This window comes from Dryobates pubescens, chromosome 16, assembly GCF_014839835.1.
Source record: "Dryobates pubescens isolate bDryPub1 chromosome 16, bDryPub1.pri, whole genome shotgun sequence".
Classification (NCBI taxonomy): domain Eukaryota; kingdom Metazoa; phylum Chordata; class Aves; order Piciformes; family Picidae; genus Dryobates; species Dryobates pubescens.
This window is the reverse complement of record NC_071627.1, coordinates 7,052,082-7,068,119: the sequence shown is the minus strand read 5'-3', so window position 1 is coordinate 7,068,119 and position 16,038 is coordinate 7,052,082. Positions and strand designations below refer to the sequence as shown.

General features: G+C 52.2%; 1 protein-coding gene across 2 annotated transcripts in view; it reads right to left on the bottom strand.

Moving 5' to 3' along the window:
* Positions 1–16,038, bottom strand: part of SEPTIN8 (septin 8) — a 53,865-nt gene that overhangs the window by 17,840 nt on the left and 19,987 nt on the right. For both annotated transcript variants that reach the window (XM_054168680.1, XM_054168681.1), the window contains exons 2-4: positions 11,905–12,019; positions 7,110–7,305; positions 6,001–6,187 (exon numbers count right to left, since the gene is read on the bottom strand). In XM_054168680.1, coding sequence (XP_054024655.1) covers positions 6,001–6,187; positions 7,110–7,305; positions 11,905–12,019 — 498 coding nt within the window. The remainder of the gene's footprint in view (positions 1–6,000; positions 6,188–7,109; positions 7,306–11,904; positions 12,020–16,038) is intronic.

The following is a 16,038-nucleotide window of genomic DNA, read 5'->3' as shown; positions in this document are numbered from 1 at the left end:
ACCTGATACTAGGGACAAGAGGCCAAGCCCCACCTCACTCCAACCTCCTTTCAGGGAGCTGTAGAGAGCAATGAGGTCTCCCCTCAGCCTCCTTTTCTCCAGGCTGGACAATCCCAGATCCCTCAGCTGCTCCTCATAAAACCTTTCACCAGCTTCACTGCCCTTCTCTAGACCCACTCCAGCACCTCAATGTCCTTCTTGGGGTGTGGGGCCCCAAACTGATCCCAGTATTCAAGGTGTGGCTTCACCAGTGCTGAGTACAGGAGACAAACCCCACTGTAGTCCTGCTGGCCACACCGCTGCTGATCCAGGCCAGGATGCTGGTGACCTTCTTGGCCAGCTGAGCACACTGCTGGCTTATTTTCAGCTGTTTGTCAACCACCACCCCCAGGTCCCTTTCCACCAGGCAGTTTCCAGCCACTCTGCCCCAAGCCTGCAACCTTCATGGGGTTGTTGTGACCTAAGTGCAGCACCCAGCACTTGTCCTTGTTGAACCTGACACAAGGTTCTGGGTCCTACCACAGTGGCTGCTTTACATCCCATAAAGCCAGCAAGCTTCTGCATGCAAGCTGCAGCACAAGCCCAGCTGAACACTAGAGGGAAGAGTTTTCCAGGACTAATCAGGCTCCAAGGCTTCCAGATAAAGCAAAGATGAACACCTTGTGATAAATGCAGGAGGAGCAGATCAAAGCCTCTGCTCTCACCTGAGTATTCTGTTACACACGTTGAGACAATATCAGCTGTCACACCTCCACTTATCACCTACCCCCTTCTGGCTGTGCTGACAAGTTGTTTGAGAGGAGAAGCTCAAGGAATTGTTACAGTGAGCTGAGGAATTGTTGCAGTAAGCCTTCCTGTGCTTAAGGAGAAAGTGCAGGGACTCCCCTCAGATGCTTTCAAAGCAGCTGCAGATCCTTCCTGAGGACTCCCTGAGCCTCTCTGAGAGGGTCACAGCTCATGCCTGCTGTGTGGATGACATGGACCACCTGGGAAAGGTGCAGGGTGCCAGGCAGCAGAGAGGAGAAGTCTTTTCACAGATTGCACTGAGTTGGAAGGGATCCTCCAAGGGCATCTTGTGCAACACCCCTGCACTCAGCAGGGACACCTCCAGCTAGATCAGGCTGCCCAGGGACACAGCAAGTCTGATGCTGAGTGTCTCCAGGGATGGAGCCTCCACCACATCCCTGGGCAGCCTGTTCCAGTGTTTCACCACCCTCATGGTGTAGAACTTCCTCCTGATGTCCAACCTACATCTCCCCTGCTCCAGTTTCAAACCATTGCCCCTCATCCTATCCCCACAGGCCCTTCTGAACAGTCCCTCTCAAGCCTTCTTGTAGGTCCCCTTCAAAGACTGAAATGCTGCTCTAAGGTCTCCCTGGAGCCTTCTTTCCTCCAGGCTGAACAATACCAGCTCCCCCAGCCTATATTCATAGCAGAGGTACTCCAGCCCTTGGATCACCTTTGTGGCCCTCCTCTGAACTCACTCCAGCAGCTCTATGCCCTTCTTATGCTGGATACACCAGAACTAGATGCAGCATTCAAGGTGGGGTCTCAGCTGAGCAGAGTAAAAGGGCAGAATCCTCTCTCTTGCTCTGCTGGCCACACTCCTATTGATGCAGCCCAGGACATGAATGGTTTGGGTTGTAAGAGGCCTTTAAAAGGCATCTAGTCTAAGCCCCCTGCAGTCAGCAGGGAAATATTCAGCTAGATCAGAGCCCTGTAAGGTTTCTCTCTGCACTCTCACACACAAAAAATGTTTACTTGGGGTTGCAGACACAATCCCAGAGCCACATTCTTCTGCCACATGGTGGAAGAGCATTCTTCTCTGTGTAAAGAAGTTGCCTACTGGAGTGTGGCAAGAGTGCAGTGTCCCCTTGACTGTCAGTCCCTGTACTGGATGTCTTTGCCAGAGCTGAAACTGTGGCCAGAGGAAGCCTGTGCTCCAGACAAGACAATGACCTCACAAACAGACAGAAAATGCACCTCCTGAGCCATCCTGACCACAGAGCTATTTCTTGTCTCCAAAAGGAAAACTTACCAAGGAGGTGCTGAAATCAGGCAGCTGGGAGGAAATAATTCTGCTAATGAAGGCTACAGGCATTGCCACAGCTGGATTTGCCCCCATCTCCAAAGTATTCCCAGATGCAGGCCCCAGTGAAGCCAGCAGGCAAATCCTACCTCGGAAAGCAAGCAGCAGAGGCACAAACCAGCCCAAAGCATCCCAGCGACCCATCTGGCATGTGGCAGCTCGTGAAGGGCAAGCAATCAGCCACACCACAGCTCATAAACAGCACCCACTGGCTGGAAACCATCCAGGGAGCCCTGGGATGCCCAAGGCAGCACAGCAGGGCAGATTAAATCGATACATCACCTTCTCATCTGACACAGATGCAGTTTTCACAGGCTCACAGGATGTCAGAGGGTGGAAGGGACCTCTGGAGATCATCCAGTCCAACCCCCCTGCCAGAGCAGGACCAGAGAATTCAGCACAGGGCACACAGGAACACATCCAGACAGGGCTGGAAAGGCTCCAGAGAAGGAGACTCCACAACCTCTCTGGGCAGCCTGCTCCAGAGCTCTGTGACCCTCACAGTGAAGAAGTTCCTCCTCATGTTGAGGTGGAGCCTCCTGTGCTGGAGTTTATATCCATTGCCCCTTGTCCTATCCCAGGGTGCAACTGAGCAGAGCCTGTCCCCTCCCTCTTGACCCCCAGCCCTCAGATATTGATAGACACTGATTAGATCCCCTTTCAGTCTTCTCCAGACTAACCATCCCCAGGGCTCTCAGCTTTTGCTCACCAGGCAGTGCTCCAGTCCCTTAATCATCCTTGTAGCCTTCCCTTGGACTCTCTCAAGTAGATCCCTCTCCCTCATGAACTGGGGAGCCCAGAACTGGATGCAATATTCCAGGTGTGGCCTCACCAGGGCACAGTAGAGTAGGAGGAGAACCTCCCTGGATCTGCTGGACACACTCCTCTTAATGCACCCCAGGCTCTATTCCCCTTAATCTTATTTATTCATCTCCCCCTTTCCCCAGTTTAAACCCAGTGGAAAGCCAGCCCCTGGCAGACCACAGGTGTTGCCCACCCACCCACCTACCAGCCAGCCCCATCTGACCTACCTAGAACCAACTTCTGCAGATGCTTTTGGCCCTCTGGCTGTAACTAACCACCCTGCACAACAGCTGCCCATGAGCTCAGCCGAACACATACTGCTTTGCAGCTGTTTACAAACCTGCTTCAGCCAGAAAGGGTTGGGTAAATTTCACACCACAAGCAAGAGTCAGTCTTGAAATCAGCACCCAGATTGAAAAGCCAGCCCAGCACCTGGTGCTGTGCCACTGGTGTGCCAAAGCACACTGATCCAGGTCCCTGCAAAACCTCTTGGGAAACCAATTCCAGAGGCTGAGCCGGCAAAGCTTTGCCCCTGCTACACCTCTGGCCATGAAGATGATCAGAGAGCAGGAGAACCTCCCCTGTGGAGACAGGCTGAGAGGGTTGGGGCTGTTCAGCCTGGAGAACAGAAGGATCCAGGGAGACCTTAGAGCAGCCTTCCAGTACCTGAAGGGGCTACAGGAGAGCTGGGGAGGGACTTTTTACAAGGGCTTGCAGTGAGGACAAGGAGGGTTGGATTTAAGCTGGAAGAGGGCAAATTTAGACTGGATATTGGGAAGAAATTCTTGCCAGTGAGGGTGGGGAGACACTGCAACAGGTTGCCCAGGAAGGTTTTGGATGTCCCCTCCCTGGAGGTGTTCAAGACCACGCTGGATGAGGCCTTGAGCAACCTGGGCTAGTGGGAGGTGTCCCTGCCCATGACAGGGGGGTTGGAACTGGATGATCTTTAAGGTCTCTTCCAACCCAAACCATTCTATGAAGCTATAATGATTCCCCTTCCTGGGCTCCATCCCTCAGCTGTAAAACAGCAGCCACCAGCCACACTGAGCTTGCCAAGAGGAAAGCCAGGTTCAAGGTGTGCTCTGGTGGCTGCAGACACGAGTCAGTGCATGTCACCTCTCTGCTCAGCCATGGGAATGAGCTGCTGTCACCAGTCTGGGGCAGACAGGAAGCTGCCCAGGGTTTGCTGACACCCCAGCATGCTCTGCACACACACAGTGGCCCCCAGGCACAAGGTTCACGTGCCCTGGAAAGGGGCACAGCACAGGCAGGCACCACAAATCTCTGAGGAGTGCCTGGAAAGGACTTTGATGTCCTGGGATGGCACCACTGGATGAAAAATGAAACCTAAACCCCCTGAAACCAAGAGTCATGGTCTCTGCTTGCTTATCCATTTCCATGTGCCTGCTTGTGTGAGGCCACCACACCATGAAACCCAAGATGCTCTCACACTGTGGTAAGAAGGGAGATGAGAGCAAAGGGATAAAATGACTTCAGAGAGGATTATTTAAGTGGAGGTTTAGAAGCATAAAAAGCTTGAGTGAGCACCAAGTTCTATCTCTGCACAAGCACAAAGGATTTATTTTGGTCCTACCCAAGGACCACATGAAAGGCAGCCAGAAGGAGATGTGAGAAGTAGGGAATGCAGAAAGGAAGGCAGAGAAAAGCTTTGTGGGACCACCAGCACCAAGGGGAATCGTGCAAAAGCTTTCCTCCAAACATATTTCTGGGAACATGTAATGCTGGCAGCACACCAAGAGACAAGAGTTTATGAAGGGAAAGTTTCTGGATTGCTGATGAAGTCAGTGTAACAGCCACCAGGGCTGCAGCCAGCCCCACTGCAATGGGAAACCAGTGCCTGCTCTGGAGCAGCGCCAAGCAAAAGCAGGCCAACAGCCCCGGGTGGCCAGGGCAAACAGCAGGCACTCTGTGAGGGGGAGCTCTGCCCACCAGGAAAGTCCAATAGAGCTGCATGAGGACAACCAGCAGGAGAAGAGGCTTGTCCTGAGTGTAATCCAGGGCATCCCCTGTTTCTGGGGGTCACAGTTGCCTTGCCTGCCCTCTTTGTTAACTGCTCAGCATCTGCCATCTGAAAGGCCTCACCTTGCAGCTAAGAGACTGCTCTGAAAGACAGGAAATTCTCATGAAGAAGATGTGCTGCTGCTACCAGTGACCTCTGAAGCCTCCTGCAGCTGCTTGGAAGCCAGCTGGAACAACCAGAAGTGTGTCAGAAACCACCTCTGAGCTGCAGCAATGTCAGTGGTAGCCAGTGAAGTAACCCACTGGTCCCTAAGGCACAAACAACTCCCACCTGGACCCTCTCACTATGGACACAGAAACAAGACCCAGCTGGACCCTCTCATGACCCACTTGTAGGATTCTTATCACCTTGAGAACTTCCCAGTATATTTACACTGCCAGAAGATACTGTGATCCCCTATCCAGATCAGCTGGCACCAGCAGCAGTGACACTGAGGGACACACTCCAGACTTCCATCCAGCTAGCTGGGAAACAGCTTTGTCACCTGGTGTCTTTCAGGAAAGCACAGAACCTGAGCAACCTATCAGGGCAGATGAAGCACCTCTCCTACAGAGACAGGCTGAAAGAGTTGGGGCTGTTCAGCCTGGAGAAGAGAAGGCTCCAGGGAGACCTTGGAGCAGCATTTCATTATCTGGAGGGGATCTAGAAGAAGGCTGGGGAGGGACTTTTAAGAAGGACCTATGGTGATAGGATGTGGGCCAATGGCTTGAAACTGGAGCAGTGGAAATTTAGGTTGGACAGCAGGAGGAAGTTCTGCACAATGAGGATGGTGAGACACTGGAACAGGTTGCCCAGGGAGGTGGTTGAGGCTCTGTCCCTGGAGACATTCAGCATCAGACTTGCTGTGTCCCTGTGCAGCCTGATCTAGCTGGAGGTGTCCCTGCTGAGTGCAGGGGGGTTGCACAAGATGCCCTTGGAGGATCCCTTCCAACTCAATGCCTTCTGTGAACACACAGGAAGGCCTCCAGCCCTTACAGAAGGAGCAAAACCTTCCAGATGCCAACCGACCAACGAGACACACCACCGCTCCCACAAAGAGGGACCGTGGCCTTCTCCCAGTCCTTACCTTGCTGTCCAGCTTCTTCATGGTCACCAGGTCCAAGGACTTGAGGGAGTGGCCGGTTGGGGTGATGAAGTAAAGGCAGACATGAATCCTGGTGTCGTGGTAGTTGAAGAGGGAGCGGCGGATCTTCAGCTCCTCTTGCAGATAGTTTTCAAACTGCGTATCAATGTACTCAACGATGGGCCTGTAACTAAAACCAGACCATTAGCAACCCAGGCACCGCACAGCCCAGCCCTTGGGAGGCTCAAGCTCTCCCAGGCACGCCGTGGCATCGTCTGAAGAGCACCCATGAGATCCCTCACACCACAAAACGCGTGGCGTTTACACGCGGGCCTTCTCATCCGCAGGGTGCTGGAGGCTCCCGAGCCTGCACTGCGCAGCCTGAGGACAGTGGAGCGTGGGAAGATGACTACTTACACACCATGCCCAGGGCTCAAGGCTGAGCCATCTGGCTGTAGCAGTGCAACATGACCAAGGAAAGACCTTGGAGTCCCAGAAAGCCTTTACCTGGGGCTTAACTGACATGTTTGTTGTAATTAAATGAGACAGATCCAGAGACGACGAGTGCTGCCAGGACAGATCATTCCCAACCCTGCACTGAGGACAGCTTGCTAACTGCACACACTCCTGGAGAACACCAGTCTCTGCTGGGAATCATAGAATTGTGAGGGTTGGAAGGGACCTCGAGGATCAGCCAGTTCCAACCCCCCTGCCATGGGCAGGGACACCTCACATGACCTCAGGTTGCTCAGAGCCGCATCCAACCTGGCCTTCAAAACCTCCAGGGGTGAGGCTTCTACCACCTCCCTGGGCAACCTGTGCCAGTGTCTCACCACCCTCATGAGGAAGAACTTCCTAAAGAGGAAGACCTCCTATGACCTCTATTTCTTTTGCTCCTCAACCAACTACACTCAGCAGTTGGGTGTTTGGGCTTTTTTAGCTCCTCAACCTCTACAGCCAGCCCCCAGAATCAGAGCCACCGCAGGAAGCTGCTCCCTGAAGGGCAACACGGACACCTCCTCTGCCCCGCAGCGAGCAGGACCCCAGGCAGCTCAGGACTCCAAGCCCCAGAGGCAAGCCCAGAAATGGCAAGCAGATGGCACGAGACCTGCCTTTCATCTTTATTGATCTGGTCCCCAAAGCCCACGGCGTCCACGATGGTCAGCTTGAGGTGGACGTTGCTCTCCTGCAGGTCGTAGGTGCGCGGCCGCAGGCGCACGGCGCTCTCGTAGTGGCTGGCTTCCTCGGTCTCAAAGGTGGTGTTGAAGAGGGTGTTCATGAGAGTGGATTTCCCAATGCCAGTCTCACCTAAGGAGGAGATACCACCAGCTTGCTGCAGCCTCAGTTTGTCACAGCTGCTTCAAAGGAGGTTAATGACAGGGCAGAGGTAAATGACACTGTGGGATGTTGCCGCAGACTGCTGGCGGACAGCCGGGGGGTGGGTACAGAGGGAACTGCATCCTTGAAGGCCACCCATGCTTCCCACAATCACACAGCCAGTCTGGCTGGAAAAGACATCTCACCCAGTCCTCTCCTAACAGCACCATGGCTGCTAAACCATGTCCTCAAGTGTCATAGCCATATATTTCTTTGAACATGTCCAGGGACGGGGACTCCACCACCTCCCTGGGCAGCCTGTTCCAGTGCCTGACTGCTCTTGTAGCAAAGAAATTGCTCCTCATCTCCAACCTAAACCTCCCCTGGCACAATTTCAAGCCATTTCCTCTCATTCTATCACCTGATGCTAGGGAGAAGAGAACAAGCCCCACCTCACTCCAACCTCCTTTCAGGGAGTTGTACAGAGCAATGAGGTCTCCTCTCAGCCTCCTTTTCTCTAGACTTAACACCCCCAGTTAGAATAGAATAGAATTAACCAGGTTGGAAAGGACCTCCAAGATCATCAAGTCCAACCTATCACCCAACACCATCTAATCAACTGAACCATGGCACCAAGTGCCTCATCCAGTCTCTTCTTAAACACTTCCAGTGATGGTGACTCCACCACCTCCCTAGGCAGTTCCTTCAGCTGCTCCTCACCAGCCCTGTTCTCCAGACCCTTCACCAGCTTCATTACCCTTCCCTTGACCCACTCCAGCCCCTCACTGTCATGGCTGTATTGAGAGACCAAAACTGAATCTAGGATTTGAGCTGTGGCCTCACCAGTGTCCAGCACAGGGGGACAGTCACTGCTCTGGTCCTGCTGACCACACTACTGCTGGTACAGGCCAGAATGCTGTTGGACTTCTTGGCTATCTTGGCTCATGCCCAGGTGGCTTCCATGCAAAGCTAACTCAGAGCACTTTGGGTTCATTTCCCCAGTGAGGACAACACATCAAACCACACCAATTTCCTTTCCAGGTGCCCTGACTTTGCTTGGGATCCTGCACCAGACAAGCTGTGCAGAGCACCAAACCACCCCAGCAAGGCAGCAGCTGCCTGAGAAGAAGCAAAAAGTCCTGCTCTGCCCTGAAGAGCTCCAGCTGCACAGGGAGATCTTGCAAGTCAGCTGCTTTTATCTCTCACTGCTCTTGATTTAGGTGTGGAAGGGACTGGAACATCTCCCTTATGAGGAATGGCTGAGAGAACTGGGGCTTTTTAGTTTAGAGAAGAGCACACTGAGGGGGATCTTATCAATGCTGAGCAATCCTTACAGGGTGGATGGAATCAGGCCTTTTTCATTCATGCCCAGTGACAAAGGAAAATGGGCACAAACCTGAACATAGGAAGTCCCATCTAAAAATGAGGAAGAGATTCTTTGATTTAAGGTGGTGGAGTCCCCATCCCTGGAGGGGTTCAAGAGGGGATTGGACATGGCACTTGGTGCCATGGTTTAGTCATGAGGTCTGTGGTGACAGGTTGGACTTGATGATCTTTGAGGTCTTTTCCAACCTTGTTGATTCTATGATTCTAAGGGTGGCAGAGCACTGGAGCAGGCTGCCCAGAGAGGTGGTGGAGAATCCATCTCTGGAGACATTCCAAATACACCTGGATGTGTCCCTGTGTGACCTTCTCTAGGTGAACCTGTCTGAGCAAGGGGGGTGGACTGGATAATCTCCAGAGGTCTCTTCCAACCCCTACCATGCTGTAATTCTGTGATTTCTGGAGCTTCCCTTCAGTATTTCTGCTCCCTTCAAGGCTGACCTGTTGCCCCATGATTCTTCATGCCAGATCAGCATGAAGAGACAATACAACATTGTTTATGGGTGGGGAAAAAGCCCCAGTGAAACCAATACCAAAATGCCACACAGCATCTGTGCCACAGAGGCCAAAGCATGACTGTTTTCAGAGGCCACATTTCCACAGTGCCCTTTCATCACAGGTCTTAGCAGACCCCTGAAGCAGGAAACTTTCTGAGGCATCTTCACCCTTCCAGTGATAGAAAAAAAATAATCTGCCAGCTTGAACCTCTGAGACATGCAGAGTGAGAGAACCTGGGAGTCAAGAGGCTATGGCAGAGAAACTTGGGAGAGAATCATTTTTGGTGGCAGCAAGAGAATTGTTCTTGGAGAATGAGTAGGGCCAAGCCCAGGAGAAGTTTCCCATCTGTAGCCCCCCTGCCCAGTTCCAACAGTCACTGGAGGACACCTGGGATGCATCACAAACCAAGCTCCATCCCAGAATGTTTGGCTCATAAGCTGCCTGTGAGCCAGAAAGGCTTTGAACTGCTGCTCCTGGTAACTATAAGAGACTCTGATATCTTCCAGATTGGCCAGACTGAACTCCTCATTTACTCTACAGAGTTTTACAAGGGAATGAAGAGAGGCAAAATCCAGGGAAACAGCCTTCTACTCCCTGCTGACTTCCTACATCTCCAGCACAGAGAGCCTTCTGCTGAGTGCAGCTCCTCTTGCTGAACCCAGCCACCTCCAAGGAGCCCTGCACTGGAGATGCTATGGGGAAAGCAGGAGGGTGAGCGTGTTTCTGTTGAAGGGAGGTGCCATGCTGCTGCCAAGGCTCTGGGCTTCCTCCTTCTTTAAGCACAACCATAACAGGGCAGAGGTCCACACTGCTCCCTACCAGCTGTGGGTGAGAGTTGTGGTAGGAAATCCAACCAGGCTGGTGCTCTAGCTGAATCCAAAAGGAAGGTCACATGGAAAAGTAACTGCTGATGGAAGCCATGCTCTCCTGCTCAGCTGTGGGCACAGCTGGGAGCAGGAACTGGGGTAGAGAGTTGTTTTTTTTTTCCCTCATCTTATCCAAAAGCAATGTGTTCATTTTCTCTGGTGTTTCACAAAAGGGATGACAGATGAGAAGGCAGGAGAAGGACACTAATTAAACCCACACTGTCCTCTGCTGCAAGTATCTTTGTGCTAAGGAACAAGTCTATGCAGCCCAGCTCTGATTTCAGCCAAGCTTTTCACATGTGCTTTGGACCTGCAGAAATGGCTCAGGTCTGGTACAAGCACCTCATGCAAGCTGTCAGGGGTTTACTGCTCAGCCTATCCCCAGCCATATTCTCCTAGGGCAGGCTGGAGGCAGACAGGGTGCTGCTGTCTCAGGATGCATTTCTGCTGCTCTAGCAGGTTACAGTACTTCAGCACTCACACACAACACAAGAACCAACCAGATAATGCTCCTCTCATCACTGGAAGGAATTGGTTTCCAGTACTCCAGCCAGCACAGCCTGCTGGATCACATCAATACCAGCATTAAAGCAACAAGAATAGCACGGGGTTGTTTTACAGCCAGCCTCTTGCACCTGCTCACAGTCCACAAGGTAAATATTTTACAATCAATAAACCCAGGAACACTCCTGCTCCCTTTCCTAGCAGAGATGGTCATGCCTCAAGCCCTCTGACTCACAGAATCACAGAATGGTAGGGGTTGGAAGGCACCTCTGAAGATCACACCCCTGCCAGTGCAGGATCACCCTGGGAAAGCATCGACCAGAAATGACCAAGTTATCACCAGCAGCTCTCAGCTAACTGCATCTCCTTGGACATCTTCTTCACCAAGAAGCTGCTCACAGCAGCCACCCCAGTTTGCAAATATTTAACTTGCCATACACACTCTCTTCCTTTAATCCTTCCTCTTGCAAAGCCCTTGTAGCAAAGGAGACAAGCAACACCTCACTGACGTGGGCATTCTTCTGGTTTGATCACAGAATCACCAAGGTTGGAAGAGACCTCAAAGATCATCGAGTCCAACCTGGCACCACAGACTTCATGACTAGACCATGGCACCAAGTGCCACATCCAATCCCCTCTTGAACTCCTCCAGGGATGGTGACTCCACCACCTCCCTGGGCAGCACATTCCAATGACGAACGACTCTCTCAGTGAAGAACTTTCTCCTCACCTCCAGCCTAAACTTCCTCTGGCCCAGCTTGAGACTGTGTCCTCTTGTTCTGGTTGCTTGAGAGACCAGACCAACTCCCTCCTGGCTACAACCACCCTTCAGGTAGTTGTAGAGAGCAATAAGGTCTCCCCTGAGCCTCCTCTTCTCCAGGCTAAACAATCCCAGCTCCCTCAGCCTCTCCTCATAGGGCTTCTGCTCAGTGCCACTCCCCAGCTTCGTTGCCCTTCCCTGGACACATTCAAGTGTCTCAAGATCCACAAGGCTCAGCCACTTGGACCTCCCTGCTGCTCCCTGCAGCTCCTCCACCAGTAGCTCAGCTCAAGGCAGAGCTGGACAGCCCCACACCCATTTTCCCCTCCACCCTCCAGAAGCAGAATATGGCTGTATTAAAGCTTTCTCCAAAACCCTCTCTAATTTTGGGCAGGGAGCCTTCAACAGCCACTTGTGAAATGCTGCAGCTTGGAAGCATCGAGCTCCAGAGAGCTCAAGTGCATTGAAACCAAGGACTTCTTTAAAACAATGAGGCACTGCTGACTTGCTCAGTGGCACAGCAGGACACCCAAGTAATCCTGGCCCCAGCCATGTCTGTTTGCAGAGCCCCATGCTCACCCACACAGAGGATGTTGAAGCTGAAGCCTTGCGTGACGGACTTGCTGACCAGCTGATCGGGGAGACTGTCGAAGCCGACATGGCCTCCGAGGGAAAGGTTCCTCTTCTCTTCATTCTGGGGAGGGGGGAGAAGAAGCCAGATTAGCAAACTGCACTGAGAGGGAAAATTAGAGATGTGAGAGGATCCACCAAGCCCAAGAAGTAACCACCCTCCTGGGCACTGCAGAGCCACGACTCAAACCCCAACGCTGCCCACAAGAGCTTGAGTTTTGGCATGCCACGGCACAACCCCCCCTGACAGCCATCAAAAACAGACCAGGGAGGGGAAAAAATATTGATTGCAAAGGAGAAACTGGGAGAGGGAAGCTACCAGGCTACAAAGAAAAGCAAACACCAGCAAGAGCTCCAACTACACGCAGGTGGGAGAGATTAGCAAAGGCAAGCCCATCACTCAGTGCTTTAGCACTCATTTCTCCTTGTCCTCTTCAATTTTCTTTGCCTAAACCCTCCAGCACTGGATTCAACTCGACAGCCTCTGCCTTTTCCCTCTAGAAGCGGCTCCTGCTGCCTGTGCAGTTGCCATGAGCAGCGTGGCTCTGCTCGCCGAGCCGTTCAGGGGTGCTGGCTGCACAGGCAGGGTGAGGAACCCTCTTGCTTTACCATCTGCGACCAGGCAGCTTTCCACCGTTCCTCTGCTGTTCCTGTTCCTGCCTCCCCCACACGCACTTTGTTCTCCCTTCTGCCTCCTCCCTCCCCCGGAGGAAGGCAAAGCTGGTCACCTGTAGGAAGCTTCGCTTAGAAACTCAGACAATAAACATCCGAGGAGACAAGAAGTCTATGCTGGGAGCTCTGCAGAGAGGCAGCCCAGAGCTGCCGGGATCCCAGAGGAGAGGAGACGACAGAAGGGTCATTTCTCTTTCCAGTGCCTAGGAACAGTTTGGATTTGCACAAACATTTCAAGAGGTGTTGCCACCTCTCTGCACAGTGAAGCGATACTGTCCAAAGCCAGGCAGCAGAGCACCATCCCTGCAGCCTCTCACTCCTTTCTGTGGGAGATTCCTGACTCCTGTATCACACAGCACAGCAAACCACACCAAGTTCCTCTCCAGGTACCCTGGCTTTGCTTGGGATCCTGCCCCAGACAAGCTGGGCAGAGCACAGGCTTAGCAGATCCTTTGGAGTCTTCATAGGAGCAGCAGCAAAGCTGATCTGCTCCTGCTGACAAGGACCATCTGCAGCACTTGTCTGCTGTCCCAAACACAACCACAGCTCCAGGGAATGCTGGTCAGGATGAAGTGATGGGGGTTTGGTGGAACAGGGAGCTCTGACCATGAGCTTTCCTCACTCCTTCCTGTGGCAGATTCCTGACTTCTCTACCACCTTCCCTCTTTGCTTTACCTCTCCAGGGAGCTGCCTTTTTGGAGAAGTGGAGAACCCTGTGAGGAAGGAATCTGGGGACCTATTCCAGTGCAGAGAAGCTGGTAGAGAGCTCTGGCCCTGCCTGGACAAGTTGCCAGCAGACTGCAAACTTCTTTTCGCAGCAGCAAAGGCACTGAAGAAAGGTTTCCTGATTCCAGTGTGCAGTTGTTCTTCAGTCTGCCTGGCATCCTTAAAGCAGCTTGTCCCTCTTCCACTGCAAACCCACATGTCCCATTCACACCTGTGAAAGGCCTAAAGCCCATTCTTCTGTAAGCCCTTCCCCTTAAGTGCCACTGTCCAAAGGCAGGGAGCAGGGCACAGTCCCTGAAGCCTCTCCAGCACTCTTACCCTTCCATGGAGAGCAAGCTTCCAGGATTTCAGAGCATGAATCACTCACCCTCACAGTTTCCCTGCTCAGTGACTCTGTTTTTCTGCATCACCAGCACACAGTGGAAGATGGGGATGGAAAAAGTATCTGCTCTTTGCCTGGCTCTGCTCCTTCTGCCTGTCTCTGACAATTCAGACTTCATGTCACAGCACTGAGACTGTGAGACAAGAGCAGACTGAGAAGAGCCTAAGCTGGCTGTCAAAGTTAATTTAAGAGGGAAATAGAAGAAGTGACAGTGCTAAGCCTTGTGTATTGCTCTGTGCCTGCAATAAGATGGCTAAACAAAACACCAACCTTTGTTCAACCACATCTCCAGTCAAAGCCTCCTTTAGTCCTGCCTTTGGTAGAACAAATAGCCTCAGCTTTGTCAGATAAACCATTTCAACCACAAGAACAACAGTGAGCAGCTGAAGCAGCTCCTCTGTCTCGCAGCCAGCTCCTTGCTGCCCTGGTTAGCATTTGTTACCAGCTTTGAGATGACTTTAGCTCTTCCCAAGGCACTCCCTGGTCAGCAACACAACTAAATCACAGCAGGGCTGCTGCCATTAGTGTTGTTCCATCCCACCAGGATCGATCTGAGTGGAAATTGCAATCATTTAAAGTTCTCCTGTGGGAGAGATGGCATCAATTAAGGTTTTAAGGTGGCCAGGAGTTTAGGTGAATTAAAAAGAGCCCCTGAGATAGGGAAACCTCCAAGTAAAACTTTCTTCCGTCCATCTGTCAGCACACTGAGCTGCTAAAGCTCAGACTAACACCTTTGGAGGGCCAGAAGCCAACTACAGGATGAATTCCCAGCACACAGGGAGAAAAGCAAGTCCTGCTGATCCAGGCAGCCCAATACTGATCTGTGGATCCAGCATGGGATGGTGCAACAGCACTGGGAAGGGGAATTTGGATGCATGTGCTAGGAAAGGGTTCAGAACTGTTTAGGTTTGTTCTTCCCCTTCAGGAGACACTCACAAGGTGCAGGAAGGCACTGAATCCATCAGCAGCACTTGAGGGATTCCTCAGGCTCTCAGCCCCCTTGAGTTGCACCAGGGGAGGTTTAGGTTGGACACTAGAAGAAACTTCTTCCCTAAAAGGGTTCTCAAGGACTAGAACAGGCTGCCCAGGGAGGTGGTCGAATCCCCATCCCTGGAGGTGCTTCAAAGAGGCAGAGACGTGGTGCTGAGGGCCAGAGCTTAGCCCCAGCCTTGGCAGAGCTAGAGAATGGCTGGACTGGATGACCTGAAAAGTCTTTTCCAACCAAAACAATTCTCTGATTCTAGGAGCCCCTCAGCCCCCATTTTCTCCTCTCCCCCTGTGTCCCTTTGAGCCACCAGCTCCCAGAGCTGGGAATGCCTGTTCCCAGCACCACAATGCAGTGACAGCCCAGCAGAAAGTCACCCACTTTGATGGCTACACTTTGTGCCTTTTCAGCTTCAACAATAAACAAAACCAAGCAAACAACAAACAAACAAACAAAACAAGCAAAGCAGGAGCCTGAGATGACATTTTGGATGGGAAATAAATAAAGGCTGCCGATGGCTATGATTAGGCTGAGAGTGCCCGAGGCTGGGAGAAGGTTTCCAGGCAACAGGCAGCACCATTGCTTAGGATTTTAAAATAGGCTCCAGCTCAGGAAGGCTGCATTGAGAACTCAGTCATGTCTCAGCCAGAGGAAGCCCAAATGTCTTCACACAGGGCTTTCTTTTCTCCTCTCTTGGCGTCTGGGGGCTGTTCGTTACAGGACAAGAATCCACTCACTCCCAACTGCTTCTGTCTCCTCTTGGAGCTGCTAACCCAACCAGCCAAAGCCTCCTCTTGGAGCTGCTAACCCAAGGAGCCAAACCCCAGGGAAATAGTTTTGTCTGTGACCTTGAAATGCACAGTTTCCTTTCATTTCTGTAAGCAGTGATAATCATCTGGTTGGAGTCCAAGACGCTGCTGATACCCAAGCTGAAAAGCATTTGCTGTGCTTGCAGCGTGTTCTGCTGTCACTCAGCCTCCAAAAGGCTCTGCTGTTGGTGCTGTGTTAGGACAAACACAGCCCTGAGTGGGGTGGAGGGAGCGGGGAGAGGGAAGGGAAAAGGGAGAAAGAAGGGGCAGAAAGGAGGAAGGAATGGGAGAAATAAAGGGCAGAAGGGAGGAAGGAGCCAAAGAAAAAGGGGCAGAAAGGGGGAGGGTGCAAAAAAGAGCAGAAGACTTCTATGTTTTATTCTTCTCCTCCAATCCACTGAGCTTCTAACATGACAGCCCTGTGAACACAACCAAATTTCTTGCTCACCTGTGGTGTTTGGTGTGTTGACCTGCCCTGGAGAAGGAACCTGCTCACCACCCCTACCCAC